Source organism: Zonotrichia leucophrys, chromosome 1 (genome assembly GCF_028769735.1).
Source record: "Zonotrichia leucophrys gambelii isolate GWCS_2022_RI chromosome 1, RI_Zleu_2.0, whole genome shotgun sequence".
Classification (NCBI taxonomy): domain Eukaryota; kingdom Metazoa; phylum Chordata; class Aves; order Passeriformes; family Passerellidae; genus Zonotrichia; species Zonotrichia leucophrys.
The window spans coordinates 100,214,611-100,228,549 of NC_088169.1; the positions used below are offsets into that span (position 1 = coordinate 100,214,611).

General features: G+C 38.3%; 1 protein-coding gene across 20 annotated transcripts in view; it reads left to right on the top strand.

Annotated features, from left to right (window-relative positions):
* ABI3BP (ABI family member 3 binding protein) overlaps positions 1–13,939 on the top strand; it is a 173,591-nt gene that overhangs the window by 152,716 nt on the left and 6,936 nt on the right. For all 20 annotated transcript variants that reach the window (XM_064725451.1, XM_064725461.1, XM_064725363.1 and 17 more), the window contains 5 exons: positions 504–716; positions 2,134–2,245; positions 11,128–11,207; positions 12,630–12,659; positions 13,629–13,790. In XM_064725451.1, coding sequence (XP_064581521.1) covers positions 504–716; positions 2,134–2,245; positions 11,128–11,207; positions 12,630–12,659; positions 13,629–13,790 — 597 coding nt within the window. The remainder of the gene's footprint in view (positions 1–503; positions 717–2,133; positions 2,246–11,127; positions 11,208–12,629; positions 12,660–13,628; positions 13,791–13,939) is intronic.

Below are 13,939 nucleotides of genomic sequence, written 5' to 3' on the forward strand. Positions count from 1 at the left end.
TCCGGACCAAAGTTGTTGCTCCTTCTGGTGAAACAGGTGCATGTCTTTGTATTAGCATACCCCTCAGAATCTGCAAGTAGAATTATAGTCTCATTTTACTATAGAAGAAATAAAGTTAATTTTTTAAATTTTGTGACAGATTTAAATTCTTTCAAAGAGTGTGTATTACCTGCTAATATCTTTAGAGTGCCATTTCATCAGTGGTGCCAGAGAGTGAAGCAGTGCAGACTCCAGGTCAAACAATAATAAGTAAATTTTTAAAAACAAGCAAAAAACAAAAAACAAACAACAAAAACATAAAATCCAAAACAAACAAACAAAAATGAGAACAAGCAGCTTAATATTGAATATATGGGGTTTATTCTGAAAACTGAAAGCTTTGTGTTTCACTTGTGCAGACTTTGCTTGATGTACTGAGATGGATGTTGTGCACCAGGTGAAGTGGCACTGCCAGTTTTTAAAACACTCTATTGAATGACAGCTCTTTCCTGTATTGTTCTTAGCTCCCCATGTCAAGTACATGAAGAAAGATGATGATGTGCCTTGCTCCATCACAAGCTCTCTTGAGCATTTTCCCCAAGAAGAAGTTGGCAGCAAGGAAGAACCCACTCGTCCTCCCCAGAATCCTCCAACCAACCTCACGGTGGTGACTGTAGAGGGCTGTCCATCCTTTGTCATATTGGATTGGGAAAAACCAGATAATGACACCGTTACCGGTTGGTTTGATTTCTTTCCTCCATTGTGTGATAATCCTGCATTTCCAGCTTAATTTACTTTCACAGTAGTTTTTTGTCATTTAAAAGTACTTTAATCCCCAGGGATTAAAGAAGCCCAGTGGTTTGGGGTATTTTTGTGCTACTGTCAGCTCCAGTGTGGATAAGAAAATGCTACTAGATTATAACAAGATTTGCACAAGCATCATTGTTGTCAATGATGACACAAAAAGATACTTAAAAAATATGATTTCATATCTCCTCCAATTTTCTGGCTCCTCTCTGTACAGGATCTGGTAAGATCTAGTCAAGAAGTTCCAACAATACAGCAGCATATCTAGATGCACACACATAATGTAGGCATCTTTCTTGACCTGAGGCTGTTGTTTCACAGTGGGCCAGACACAATCAAAGCTTACACCCATCTAGTAAATCAGTAGAACTTTGCCAGCGTAATACTTGCAGTATTATGACCCACTGCAAGAGGGTCAACAAGCTCACTCTGTTAAAAGATTCTGGTTTTTCTTTCATTTCTAAAGGAAGGGGTTTATATTAAGAATAAATGCCTGTGAGTCATGCAGGGCTCAGCACACAGGTAAACATGCAAGATGGCCATTCTTAGTTCTTCCATTAACTTCTTGAAATTAACTGACAACTCAGTTAATGACTCATCAAAATCAATTCTGAATTCAAGAGAAGGCATTGAATCCTGTTTTCTGAAAACAGTGATTGCTTCATATTGGCACCAGTACAACATTACTTGTTTAGACAGGCTTAAACCAGTTTTGCTGCCATCTCTTTCTATTTTTGTAGTTTATGCATGTTTTTCCAATCATCTTATTTAGGCATCACATCGTTTTTTTAAAAATAAATGTGCTGTTTCAGATAGAAATGTGGAAACAGAAAACATAGTTTGTTGCATCATTTTGCCTTTTGAATGCTTACTTTGCCTGACTTTAACTGTGTACAAGGGCTTTCATTGGGTACGCCCAAAGCCAAAGCATAATGGAAAGGTCTAACAAATAACAACCGAAACAGTGATCACACTCACCTTCTTGTTTTTATAAAAACTGCAAGTGTCAGGAACCAAGACCATTCTGCTCATGCTTTGCTGTTTGTGTTGCCACAGAAATGAAGGGCAGTTTGTTGCCTTGTGCACTGAGTAACAAGCAGGCACTGGATGGACTTGGTAGTTCTTGGTGTGTGCATGCACATATTTGTATGCTCATTCATTTCCTGCATTTTCTCTTCCAACTTGAATGAATTAAAATGTCCACATCATGCATTGACTTCAGGCTGGCAAAAGGCAGAAGGGTTGAATTCCTGTAAAATTGCATACTCGTTCACTATTTGGTTGTATTTAAGAAGCTCAAGTAAGAGATGTTACTTGATCTAATTTTTCTTCACTGTAATTTTCCAGAATATGAGGTTGTGTCAACTGAAAATGGAGGAAGTGATGGTGAAAAGGAGAAATCAATTATCACTACAAATCAAACCCATTCTACTGTGGAAAACCTAAAACCTGACACAAGGTAGCTAAATAATATAATTTTTTAAGTTAATCCAACTAATTTAGACTGCCAGCTGTCTGCCACTTCAAATGGAAATACCTATGGAAATAAGACCTAATCGGTTTTACTCCTGTTTTGATAGAAAAAAAAATTTATAGTTTGGTTTAGCTTTTTTGTAAGTTAACAGATAAAACATATTTGAGCAATCTTTAGGACATTTACAAGAATATTTGTGGTCTGGACAAGGTGCAGAAAGACTACTTGACAAAAGCAAGAAAATTACCATGAGAGGAAAAATACATTTGTCCAGAATATATAATTTTCTTTCAGTGTCTCAAAAGAACTGGCAAACTAAAAATGAATAAGTGAATTCCAGTTCATGTGTGCCTCTCATGCAACTAGTTCAAATAAGCATGATCGGTCTTTAAATAACAAATCTTATTAAAAAGTGTTCTTTTTATGGTAAAATTCAGAGCAGAGAACCGTTTGTCTTTTGTTATGTTCTTTACTAATTGCATCAGAAAGTTAATGAGTGACACTTGGGTTTTTCCTGCAAGACCATCCATTTGGCTTTGGTGAATGGATGTTTCTGTTTTAGATAAAATAAGATTTAAAGGCATAGCTATTCCTGAGAAGGGAGCAGCTGCCATTCACCAACCCCAGCCTCCAAAAGGAAAGGCAGTGAAAGCCTTTCTAGATCCAGAGGGCCACTGGCCAAATATATATAAATTTGATATACATTGCTTTGCTATAAATTGCAATGGTGCCTATCCCCCAGGTCTCACCAGATTTAAGGATGTAAAGTCCTCAGAGTGGCTCAGTTCAATAAAACTCCCATTTCAAGCAAAATGTGTTTCCTAACAGTGAGGACACCTTGAGAGCTTTGGCAGAAGCACAAGTTACTATTATCCCTCAAATCCAGGCACACTAAATTCAGGGAAAACAAGAAGGTGGTTAAGACAGGTATCATCATGTAGACAGTATCTGTACTGCCAAGAAACATCACATGTCCATCCTAAAAGTCTCCTGTCTATCAGGAGCTGCTCATTAGATGAAGGAAATGTGTTTGTGAATAAAACTGACTAAATGGGAGGAAGAGCAAAATTTAAACACAGCTCAGTATTCATTAACAAAGTCCCTGATATGTGTAAAAATTCATCAAGGAATATATTAGACTGGTAAGGAAATTTTTCCATAACTATCCTCAAAGGGAAGAGCTGTAGAAGAGGTAGAGCTGGAAAAGAAACTTGGCAGAGAAATAGAAATCCCTCCCACAAATGCTCAGCATTTGCAAAAGTACCAGCAATGTATGGAAAGAGAGATGCTCAGTAGCAGAAGGGGATTAACTGGGAAGAACCTCTTGGCCTGGGAACACTTTGGAGAAACTGACTGAATTCTGAATCTCTAATTCAGAAGCTGAATTAGAGACCCTGTTTTTTCCAGCTTTCCTGAAGCCCTCAGTGAGGCTTGTGTGAACCCCCTTTGCTGCTCTGAAGGTCCAGTGCATTCAGAGCTAAAGGCAGGTCAGGACAGATCTAAAGCAGACAAACCTAAACAAAGACTTCCCAAAAAGGCATAAAAAATGTGAATTTGTTATCTGAGCCTTCATGGGTAAGTCTAAGCCAGAAAGCCCCTGTAGCAGCAAGCAGTTCAGGGCTGTGGGCTCTTGAGGAGCTGTATCTGGCAGAGACTGTCTGCAGTCCTGTTGGCCAAGGTCAGGCATCCTATTGAGGTACTTCAGGTAGGATATGGTAGTGCCTGACCCAGAAGCTAAAGAGTTAATTGCCCAATACCAACAGGAGGGAAGCAAAACAACTTTTTGGTGTGAAGGGGGAGGACAAGCATTAGGGAAAACCGGGGTGCCAGATCATGCTGTCTGTTTGCTTCACTCTTTTACATTCTTCAAATAGGTGATACTGCTGCACCTCTGGGAAGCCCTGCAGCAAGGCAGACACCCTTCTCCCTTTGAGCTGGCCTTTACACAAGGCAGCTTTTAAAGATTAGGAGCTGATGGCCAGACTTTAAATATTTCAGGAATTTGGACAGAGTTAGGGAGGCAACAAAGAGACTTTTACAGTCGCTCATCAAAAGTTGCATCTGCGACTGCAGCTGTCAGTAAGTACAAACACAGAAGTTAAATGGGATGAGGATTATGGTGAATTATTCTGTGTGTCCATTTAGCTGTCTGAAAAGTGACTAGATCCAGAAAAAATGCACTGGCTGAAAAAAGAGTTTTGACTTTGAGTACAGTTATCAAGTACTTGGTTTTAGCAGACTCATACCATGACAATATAGAGATGGAAATGAAAGTGGACTTCCACAACTTGTGAAGGTTAATTTTAAACAAATCAAGTTGTATATATTATGGAAGTTTGTTGCCTTTCTGTCTTATATATGCTACCTTTATGGGTTCCTGGTGACTTGAGTGCAAGTCTGATACTCTGAGATGAAAGTAAAATAGCGATTTGAAAGGATATACACTTTTTAAAAAAATGTGGGGCACAGTCAGCTGCTTTCTAATGCAATGGGTTTCTTGGGGTTTTTTCCTTTAAAAAAATGTTTTGGAGGCACCTTTACAATGTGATTTCATTGAAAATCCATCTGGTTTTTGCCCAAGGAAAGACATATCATATCCATGAAATTTTCCCACAGTAAGGCATGCCTCACAGTCGACAACCACACATTACTTTAAAGGATTTTTTTCCTTATAGGACAAATATTTTATCCTCTTTTTCACCTAGAGAATTATCAAATGTGGTTACTGCAGGATTTCAAATTTTAGGAGATTTCTGATAATTTAAATAACCTGGGAAGTTCAAATCTTGATATCCATTATTAGGTTTGTCAGAGTTCTTGAAATAGGTACTCTTTCTGTCAGTAAGCTACTGACTGGCTTCAGTCTAAAATTCTGTTTAATTTCACCACATTTGCTTCTGGTTGTAACCTTTACCTGAAATATCTCAAAGCATGTGGTGTTGTTATGCTATATGATCTAGATAAGAATATACATCTTCCTTGTACAGATAGTTAATTGGATATAAGTGGTGCCTGAAGAAAACTTCCTTTTATTTTATGAATGTCTTCTGCTTAAACATTTCTCTTATAGATGTGCTTCTATGATCTACTATTCACATATGCAGTGTTGATTATGACTTTATACTGTAGTTAGCTTTTGTTGCCCTTTATATTATTTCCAAGGACTTAAGAGTAGGTTCAGGTCACATTTCACTCAGCCCCCTGTTAATTATCACACTGAAGCACACGCCAAAATTTCTGCAGTTTTTGCTATCTTTTATTCTTCTTTCTCCTGGTTAGTCTGAACGGAGTAGTGAGCTACTCAGTCTTTACTCTGTTGTTCAAACAGTGAGTGTCTGCCACTATGAACCCTGAGCTCAAAGCAGCTGAAAAGGAGCCTGGACCAGGTCACCTTCATAGGTGTCTTACAACACAGATTATTTATGGTAAAATTGGACCTTAGGGGCACTTTCTGATCTTGTAGATCTCAGTTTCCTCCAGTTTCTTTGATGCAGGCAGAGGTGGCTTAGTGTGTTAATGCAAATGTCATTTCTATCTTAGCCAAAAAAAAATGAGAGAAACAAATGCACTAGTATGAGCTAACAATTTTTCATCCTCCACATGGAAATTCTGTGATTCTTATAGTGAGAAATGCAGTGTTTATTCCACTTGGAAAAGAGTCAAACTGCAGGACTGATCATTTTGGTCAAAGTAGTTACAGTCTAACTTCCAAGGAGCCATTTGAGGAATGAGACCTGCAATATTCCACCTAAGTTGGCATACAGGTCTCCTGTACCTGAGTTTCCTTAAAAGGCTGCTACATTAGAACTCCCAGTGGGAATACCACTGGCATGCCCAGGACTCTGCTCTTTCCTTGTTTTATATTAAAATTTCATAAGAAAGCATTGCAGCAATTTCTCCTATGTTGATAGTCAAGCAAGATCTTCCATATGTGAGTCAAGATAAGGTTATTATCCGAAATTTTCAGTATTTTCCTCCTTGAGCTGTTTGTTTGTAACAAAAATTGAGAGCCCTGAGACAGAAATGGGCTTACTGTGGTTTTTGTTGTCTTAATTCCATCTCTTCTGTAGTAATAATGGTGTTCCTCTGCATATTCTCATTGGCAAAAAATTGGATTCAATGGTCTGGGGTTTTTTCATGGACTTTCCTAGCCTAAAATATTAAATGCAGATGTTGTTTGGGTTTTTTTTTCCAATGAGATTTTTTGTTATTTCTGCTGGTTTCTCTGCCAAAATATGTAGTTCTTATTTCTGTGTCCCTGCCCTATCTTGAAACCCTTTTTTTTTTTTTTTTTGGTCAGTGTACATTTTCTCTTTCATTCTGGTGATTTGTTTAAGGGCAGTGTAGCCCATAGCACAGACCATAGTGTCCAGGAAGTTCTACAGCCCAAATTTCTATACAATCCTTCAAAGAAGAGCCTGAAGACTGCTGAAAACTGCTCTCATGCATGTTGGTGATGGGAGTAATTGGAAGGTAGTAAAGAAAAATATTAAGACTTTTCACAAAGCTCTAGGGATGTTTGAGTAGCCATTGGAGGACGTGTACCACCAGCCTTCTGCTGTAGAAAAAGAGTATTAATAAGGGAAAAAAAAAAAAACTTAGATACTTGCATTCCACAGTTTTGTATAGCTTCCCATTAGGTACTGATCTGCTTCCCCATTAATAATTTTGGTGATTTCAAATATACTCCTCTCCTTTTTAAAAGTGTTTTGAGTGGTTTCTGCAGGATTTTTGGGGTTGATTTTGTCCTAAGGCTGTTATCGCCTTTATCTAATATTGGTTTTTATTGTAGTTAGTACCCAAATGTTCTGATCACATACAAGGATAAAAACAAGAAAACCTCTATCAATGCAGAGAATTTAGCTTTTGTTAACATTAAGGGTCAAGAGATAGAAACTATAAAGGAAAATGCAGCAAAATTCAGAAAAATGCTGGAGGTTTCTATTTGTTTTATTAAAAAAAACTAACAGACCTTGTACTAAACTGCTGTTGATATCAGGGTTCATGGATAAGCATTTCCCATTTCTCTTAGCCCTTCTTCCAACTTTGTTAGGAGAAAGATTCCTCAAACAAGCATAGCAGTTTGTTCTCTCTTTCTCTCTCTCTTTCTCTCTCCCTTTCCTCCTTTCTTTCCTGGTCACTCTGCCATCCAAGCACACTCTGCACTCAGAGAGGAGCTCTGAGCACAGAGCCCTGCACAATTGCCATCCAACACCAGCATCTCCCCAGAAATAGCCCCCAAGTCCCAGCACTGTACTCAGCTGCTCCAGTTCTCCTATTATGGTGAAAATCTCTCTTCACCTATTTTCAGTTCTGCAATCTTCAATCTTCTCCTTCTGCATGATTTGAAAAATGCAGGAGCAGCTGCATTTGCCAGAGTTCCATGTGCTATAGTGATTTCCTGTGGTGGAAAAATACACTCCAAGTAGTAATTACTGCAAGTCAAGTCCATTTCATCTGCACAAGGACTTTCACTGTCTCACACAGTTTGGGAGGATTTGGAAAGCCTGGTCTCCAAAAGTTTCTAGGATAGCAATCTTATAGATGTTAAAGGTGTGAGGCATGAGATTGCTGCTTACATAGGACAGCAGTTTTTGGTATATTAGGCAGGCAGATATAATGATGGAATATAGATTCCAGTTTCTTGTTTGTATCTATGATATTTTCTGAAAAACCTTTTCTTTTAGATTTTTCCTCCTGAGAAGCTGAGAGGGCTCCGGAACAAAATGTGAACAATTATTATCTGCTGCTGTGGAATGCAACAGGTGGATCTGTGATTGGTCTCAGAGTTGTTTCTAATTAATGGCCAATCACAGTCAGCTGGCTCAGACAGAGAGTCCGAGCCACAAGCCTTTGTTATTCATTCCTTCCTTTTCTATTCTTAGCTACCCTTCTGATTAAATCCTTTCTTCTATTCTTTTAGAATAGTTTTAATATATATCATAAAATAATGAATCAGCCTTCTGAAGCATGGAGCAGATCCTCATCTCTTCCCTCATCCTCTGACCCCTGTGAACACCATCACACTCGTTAGGTAAATTTAATTAAGCAGCAGACATGGATTCTATTAATTTTGATGTACATTCTTCTTGAAACTGTGAGCACTTTTCCCCTTCTTTGTGGTTTCTATAGGAGTGCATAACAGAGCAGATGGTACACTTTTTTGCCATTTTAATTATATTTTTTCAGATCTTTCACCTTACACAAAAAAGGGAAGACTTTAGATTGTCTTCTATTAAAATAGCCACAGTATAGCTTTAAAAATACAGTAAACTATGTCATATTGTGATCCCAGTCTGCCATTTCCTTCCTCTCCTTTTCAACATTCTGTCAACTAACTAATTCTCTTCATCCCCAAAAGTGGTTGTTTATTATTTTTGTACTGTGGAAGCCACTGGTATTGTTTTAGGATTGAAATTGGCAGAGGAAAGGAGCCTGTGATGCTTGTAAAAACACATACCACAGAACTGTAGAACTGCATGTATTTTAGTTTCAAAAATTCCCTTTTAACATTATTAATAAGAGGCTTCCCCAATTGACTGAACTGAACTTTGGACATTTCTTTATTATTTTTCTTTTCTCCAATTTTCTTTATATGTTTACATAGGCTGAAATCTCTATCTGTAGATTTCAGTTCTTTATTTAAATTTTGCCCTTATTTTCCAAGCTGTGGTTTGGTCTTTTGCAGAGAACCTAGTGATCTCTAAACCACAATTTGAAAAACAGTGCTTGGAAAATAACCTTGTTTTTGTCTCTTTGGAATTAGAGAATTGGTGAGTCCAAGTTCATAGACTAAAGATTTTAGAAACAGGACTGATTCCTATGAAGAACGTTGCCTAATGCAGCCCAAAGTAGAGCATATCAACCATTGAGAACAATGTATTTGTTCAAAAATCAGCAAAAATACACACAAAGGGACATAACAGGTTTATTATCACCCACGTGATCAAATCATAAACTGCCCATAAAGCAATAGAACATTGATCTTGATGATCACTATTACAATAATAGCTTTAGATCAAGTGTTCCTCCTGTGAAGGAAGCAGGAAACAGTCTTATATCTCTAGGTGTGGATTAATTTCTACATTTTTTAAAATATATCATCTAGCTATTACTTTATCTCTCAACATATTAAGAAATCTTTGTTTGTGCTTCAGTGATTCTTCAGAAAGAATCTCTGACTCCTTTGCTATAGTTGTCTATATTATGACATTTCCTACCAGATAAGAACACTTCTTGACCAAAAAAGTTACTGAACCACATGAACAATGTGAATACTAACTACTTCGGTCCTATTTTTAAAAGTATGTCTTTGTTTAAACAATTTGAAGTTGAGAATGAAGATTTATAAATTTCTTAATTGATTTTTTAGTTAATGTCTCCCTCCTACTGTGGGGTAATATGGGTAGTTCCAAATCTTCTTTCAGCATGTTTAAATAAATGTAAAGATTTCTCCAAATAGACTTTTTCAACTCAAAAAATGCCCATGTTTCTCTTAGCAATATCCACGAATTTCCACAATGCATCTGTTCAGCATACCAGTCTATATAAGTATTTCCCTCAAAAAGAAAAGAAAACCCTAGAAATAAAGTCAATTGCTTAAGTAAGCAATTTTAAAGTTAAATATTGTCTTAGAAGCACAGTGGATGGAAAACAGTTGCTGGGTTCTGCATGAATACTCCACTGAGGTTAATTAGCTCCGGTTTTGCAGGAGCCAAGGAGGAATGAAAGGTAATCCAAAGTTTGGATTGAGTTATTCTTCTGGGGAACTGCAAATGGAGTTTACAAATTTCCAACTGTGCAGAGTGTGGTATGGGGGTTTTCTTTCTTTAGAAAATTGCTGTTTGGAAATGGTTCCAGCAATACATTACAATGCTATGTGACAGTCACAAGCTACCAAAATTACCATGGGTAAATGATCCCTCTCAAGTCAAGAGCTGAAGGTTTCGTTGCCCACTTCTGGGGCTCACGTTTTTTATGTGTTTACAGCAAAATGCCTCTAATTTGGGGCCTGTTTTCCAGGCCTACAGTCCCTTTGGCTCATGTCCTGTGGCTCCCTGTCACTGATGAAGGGACCCTCTCTGTTAGGAGAGTTTCACCATGCATGTGCTCAGAGTATGGGAGATGTCCCTCTGCACATGGCACTTCCATTGGAAATCAAGCACTCAGAGCTGGGGGAGGCTTAAGAAGAGGAGGCTGGTTTGGATTTTTTTCCTCAGTCGTGTTGTTTTCACAGCGCTGCATTTGGTTCCCAACACAGTGATGAAAAGGGATCGTGAGATCACCACAGCACAGGCCAGTGTTGTGCCACATCAGTAAAAACACATGCAAAAGAGACTCTGTGCAGTGTCTTGTCATTGCTTCATATATTTATTATTAACATACATTCAAGCAGCTGGATCTTTGCCTTGGCTGAGCTCCTGTCCTGGAAGACTTGCCCTGTGTATCGCTACTGGTCCTGTCTGTCACTGTGGGTGGGCCTGACAGGCATTGAATTGGAGGTTTGTGCTCTTAAAAAAGCAAAAAGTACAAATAAATAGCAATGTCCTTCACTCAGTCTCTGCTTATCAGGTTGCCTCAGACCTCATCTGAACTTGCTCCCTTTGCCAGAACTGAAACTGTTGTGTGAGAGGAGACAGACAAGTCAGTGTTGAATTAAATCAAATATTAATAGTATGTGTGCAAAGAATTGTCAAAAGGACTGGTTAATTTAGGACAAAAATGTCTCAGTGGTTTTGTGGCAAGAAATTGGCCTTTTTGTTCCCCAGAAGGGGAGTAGCCCCCATATACATGTTGGTTGCTTGCTCCAGACTATTCAAGAATGCTTAGTTTTGCAAAATTTTCATCTCTTCTATTTTATTCCCCAGTTATGAATTCCACGTGAAACCCAGGAACCCCCTTGGTGAAGGTCCAAGTAGCAATGTTGTGTCATTCAGTACTGAATCAGGTAAGAGCTTCCAAAGATCAGACCACCATTTACAGCACCTTTAGTACCCATGTTTGTGGGATGCATGAAAGGCTCTCTCACTTCATTTTGTGCATTCAGTCCTGCTCTTTGCTGTCTCCTGATTGGCTTTTTACCACCATGCCTGGCAAGTCAACCTGGGATCAGACCTGTGTTGTGTGGGGATGTAAGATGGACAGACTACAAGAGAAAAAAACAGAGGAACATTGTCTGGTATTCATTGCAAAGAAAATTACTTCATCCTTAGAGAGGGCTCAGTCAGTTGAGATTTATATTCCTGACCTTTTTGCATCTGTCCAACTCATTAACAGCTTCTGGATGGGAACATTAGGGGTTTTTTGGGCTGGTGTGTTCATAGGTGTTTTTGCTACCTGTTCAATAAGGCTGCTGTAAACAGTGATGCTGTTTGGCTGAAATAGGGATTGAGAAAGAGCTGTTGTGAAAAGTCAGTGTCCCAGTAGGTCCCCTTCCATCCTGTTTACTCTCCAGTGAAACTCTTAAAGAGGTGTATACAAGCCTGTTTTGGCCACTGGTTTGTTCCCAGGTGAAGTTCTCTCTGACTCACAGATGAGAATCAGAGAGCTTTTGCTTTGCCTGTTCTTGCTGACTTGTTGACTTTAGGCAAGCAAGATACCATCTTTTGTGCAGAAGTGTTTATTGCTTGGTGGTACTGAAAGACCACATAAAACATAAAATGGATTTAGCCTTTTTAAAGGGACTTTCTCAATCTGTGTTTAGAGCCAGGTGTAATAATTTAATAGTCCTCAACTAGTGCTGTCACTGATGGATGAGAGTTTTGGCTGAGCAAAGGATTACTCAGGGAGGAGTGCAGACTATGCCACACATATTTAAAACCTCTGAATACACTCTTTGTAATTCTGGATTGTTAAAAGTGAAAAAAACATTTGCACCAAGTGCAATTTTCATGAATGACAAGGCTTATGTTCTGTCTCCTATTTAGTTTGGACAAATAAAGCATGCAGTTTTGTTTTTTCTTAATTGCACACATCCATTTCTCACATTTGGGCTTTCAAAGCCAAGTTTTTTGTGGCAAGTATTACAGATGTGCCCTTTTATTATTTAGGTTTTGAAATTGAAATTTTAATAAGACATGGTACAAATGGTTGCAGGTTTAAACTCTTGTTTTTACTAGAGCTCTGCTTGGCTGGTGTTGTCCCATAAGTAAAATTATTAAAAGCCCATTGATACTGGAGTTTCACACAAGAAATATATTTCTTCTAATTTAATTTAATACAAAAGTTAACTTCACTTCCAAAACTCTTTCTGTTTCACAAATTACAGCTTATGTCAGCTGTAAAAAATCACTTACCAATGCTTTTCCATAGGATTATTGGAAACGTTCATTTTACAGTGTCTGATTGAATGTTTGTTTTCTTCCCCCAGCGGACCCAAGAGTGAGTGAGCCAATTTCAAGTAAGTGTTTTATATATAAATCTGATCAGCAGTTTTTTCAGAAATGAGATAGCAGAATTTTACAAGGAAGGTGGCTCTGCTGCACCAGCTGGATGAGTTACAGAATCAAACAGCATTCACACACAATTTCACTCCTTCCACCCATGCCCCTGCCAAGGAATTCATGCAGGGCTGTTTGCTTACCTGAGCATAAGGCAATACACGTGATGTAGAACTCCCATGGCAGCTGGGATGGCTTCAAACCAATGTACACAAATGAGCCAAAGACAGCCTCATATTTTCTCAGCCTTGTCATTAAAGCAAAGAAAGCTCTGCAAAATGAATAAGCTACTCCACACTTTTTAAGTGAGTTAACAGAGCACAACTTGGAAGATTCTATTTATCTTTGTGTTTTAGGAAAATTTTCTGCTTCAGAAGGTTTGATCTAGCTCTGCTTTAGGCCACTTAACAAGACTCTTCCTGTCCTTGATGGAAGGTGGACTGAGCTTTTGAAGAAGAGCTGAGATCATTCGAGCAAATTGGGCTGCTTTTTGTAATAGTCATCACTTTCACTTTGACAAACACTGTGGCACCGTTTTTCTCCACATAATTAATGTGTAAAAATTATGTATTTTTGTTAGATCACAGTTTGCTGCAAGTTGATTGTCTTGGCTTGAACGCACTGAAGAATGGTGACTGTATCACACACTTTGTAAATGAGAGTATTTCCAATACAAACATTGTCCCCCTAACAAGGTCCCAGAATGAACCTATTCCAAACCTGCACCAGAGGACAGCAGGAGGAGTTCACAGCACCAATTGTATCTGCATGCTTTGGTGCTCCCCTGAAATATTTCTCATGTTCAAAATGCAGGTGTCATGGCACATTCTGCTTCATCAAGATTTCTAATTCTAGTTATTCAAATGCATTTGTTGTGTGTAATTTTGTATACAGCATCATACTTCAGCCTCTTTTTTCCTCTCCTGCAGTGGGGAAAGATGCAATCTGGACTGAAATCCCATTCAATTCAGACTCATACTCAGAATGCAAAGGCAAACAATATGTAAAGAGGACTTGGTATAAGAAGTTTGTGGGTGTGCAGCTGTGCAATTCTTTGAGATACAAGATATACCTCAGTGATTCACTTACAGGTAAGAAACATTCAAATCAATGCTGTCCATATTATGCATTCCTGAAGTGTGATCAGATTTGTTTGATTTAGTCCACAGATTAATCATAAACAGTAATCTGTTTGTGCTCAGTAACCACTGATATGTTTGATACTGAGTTTTCTGACTCC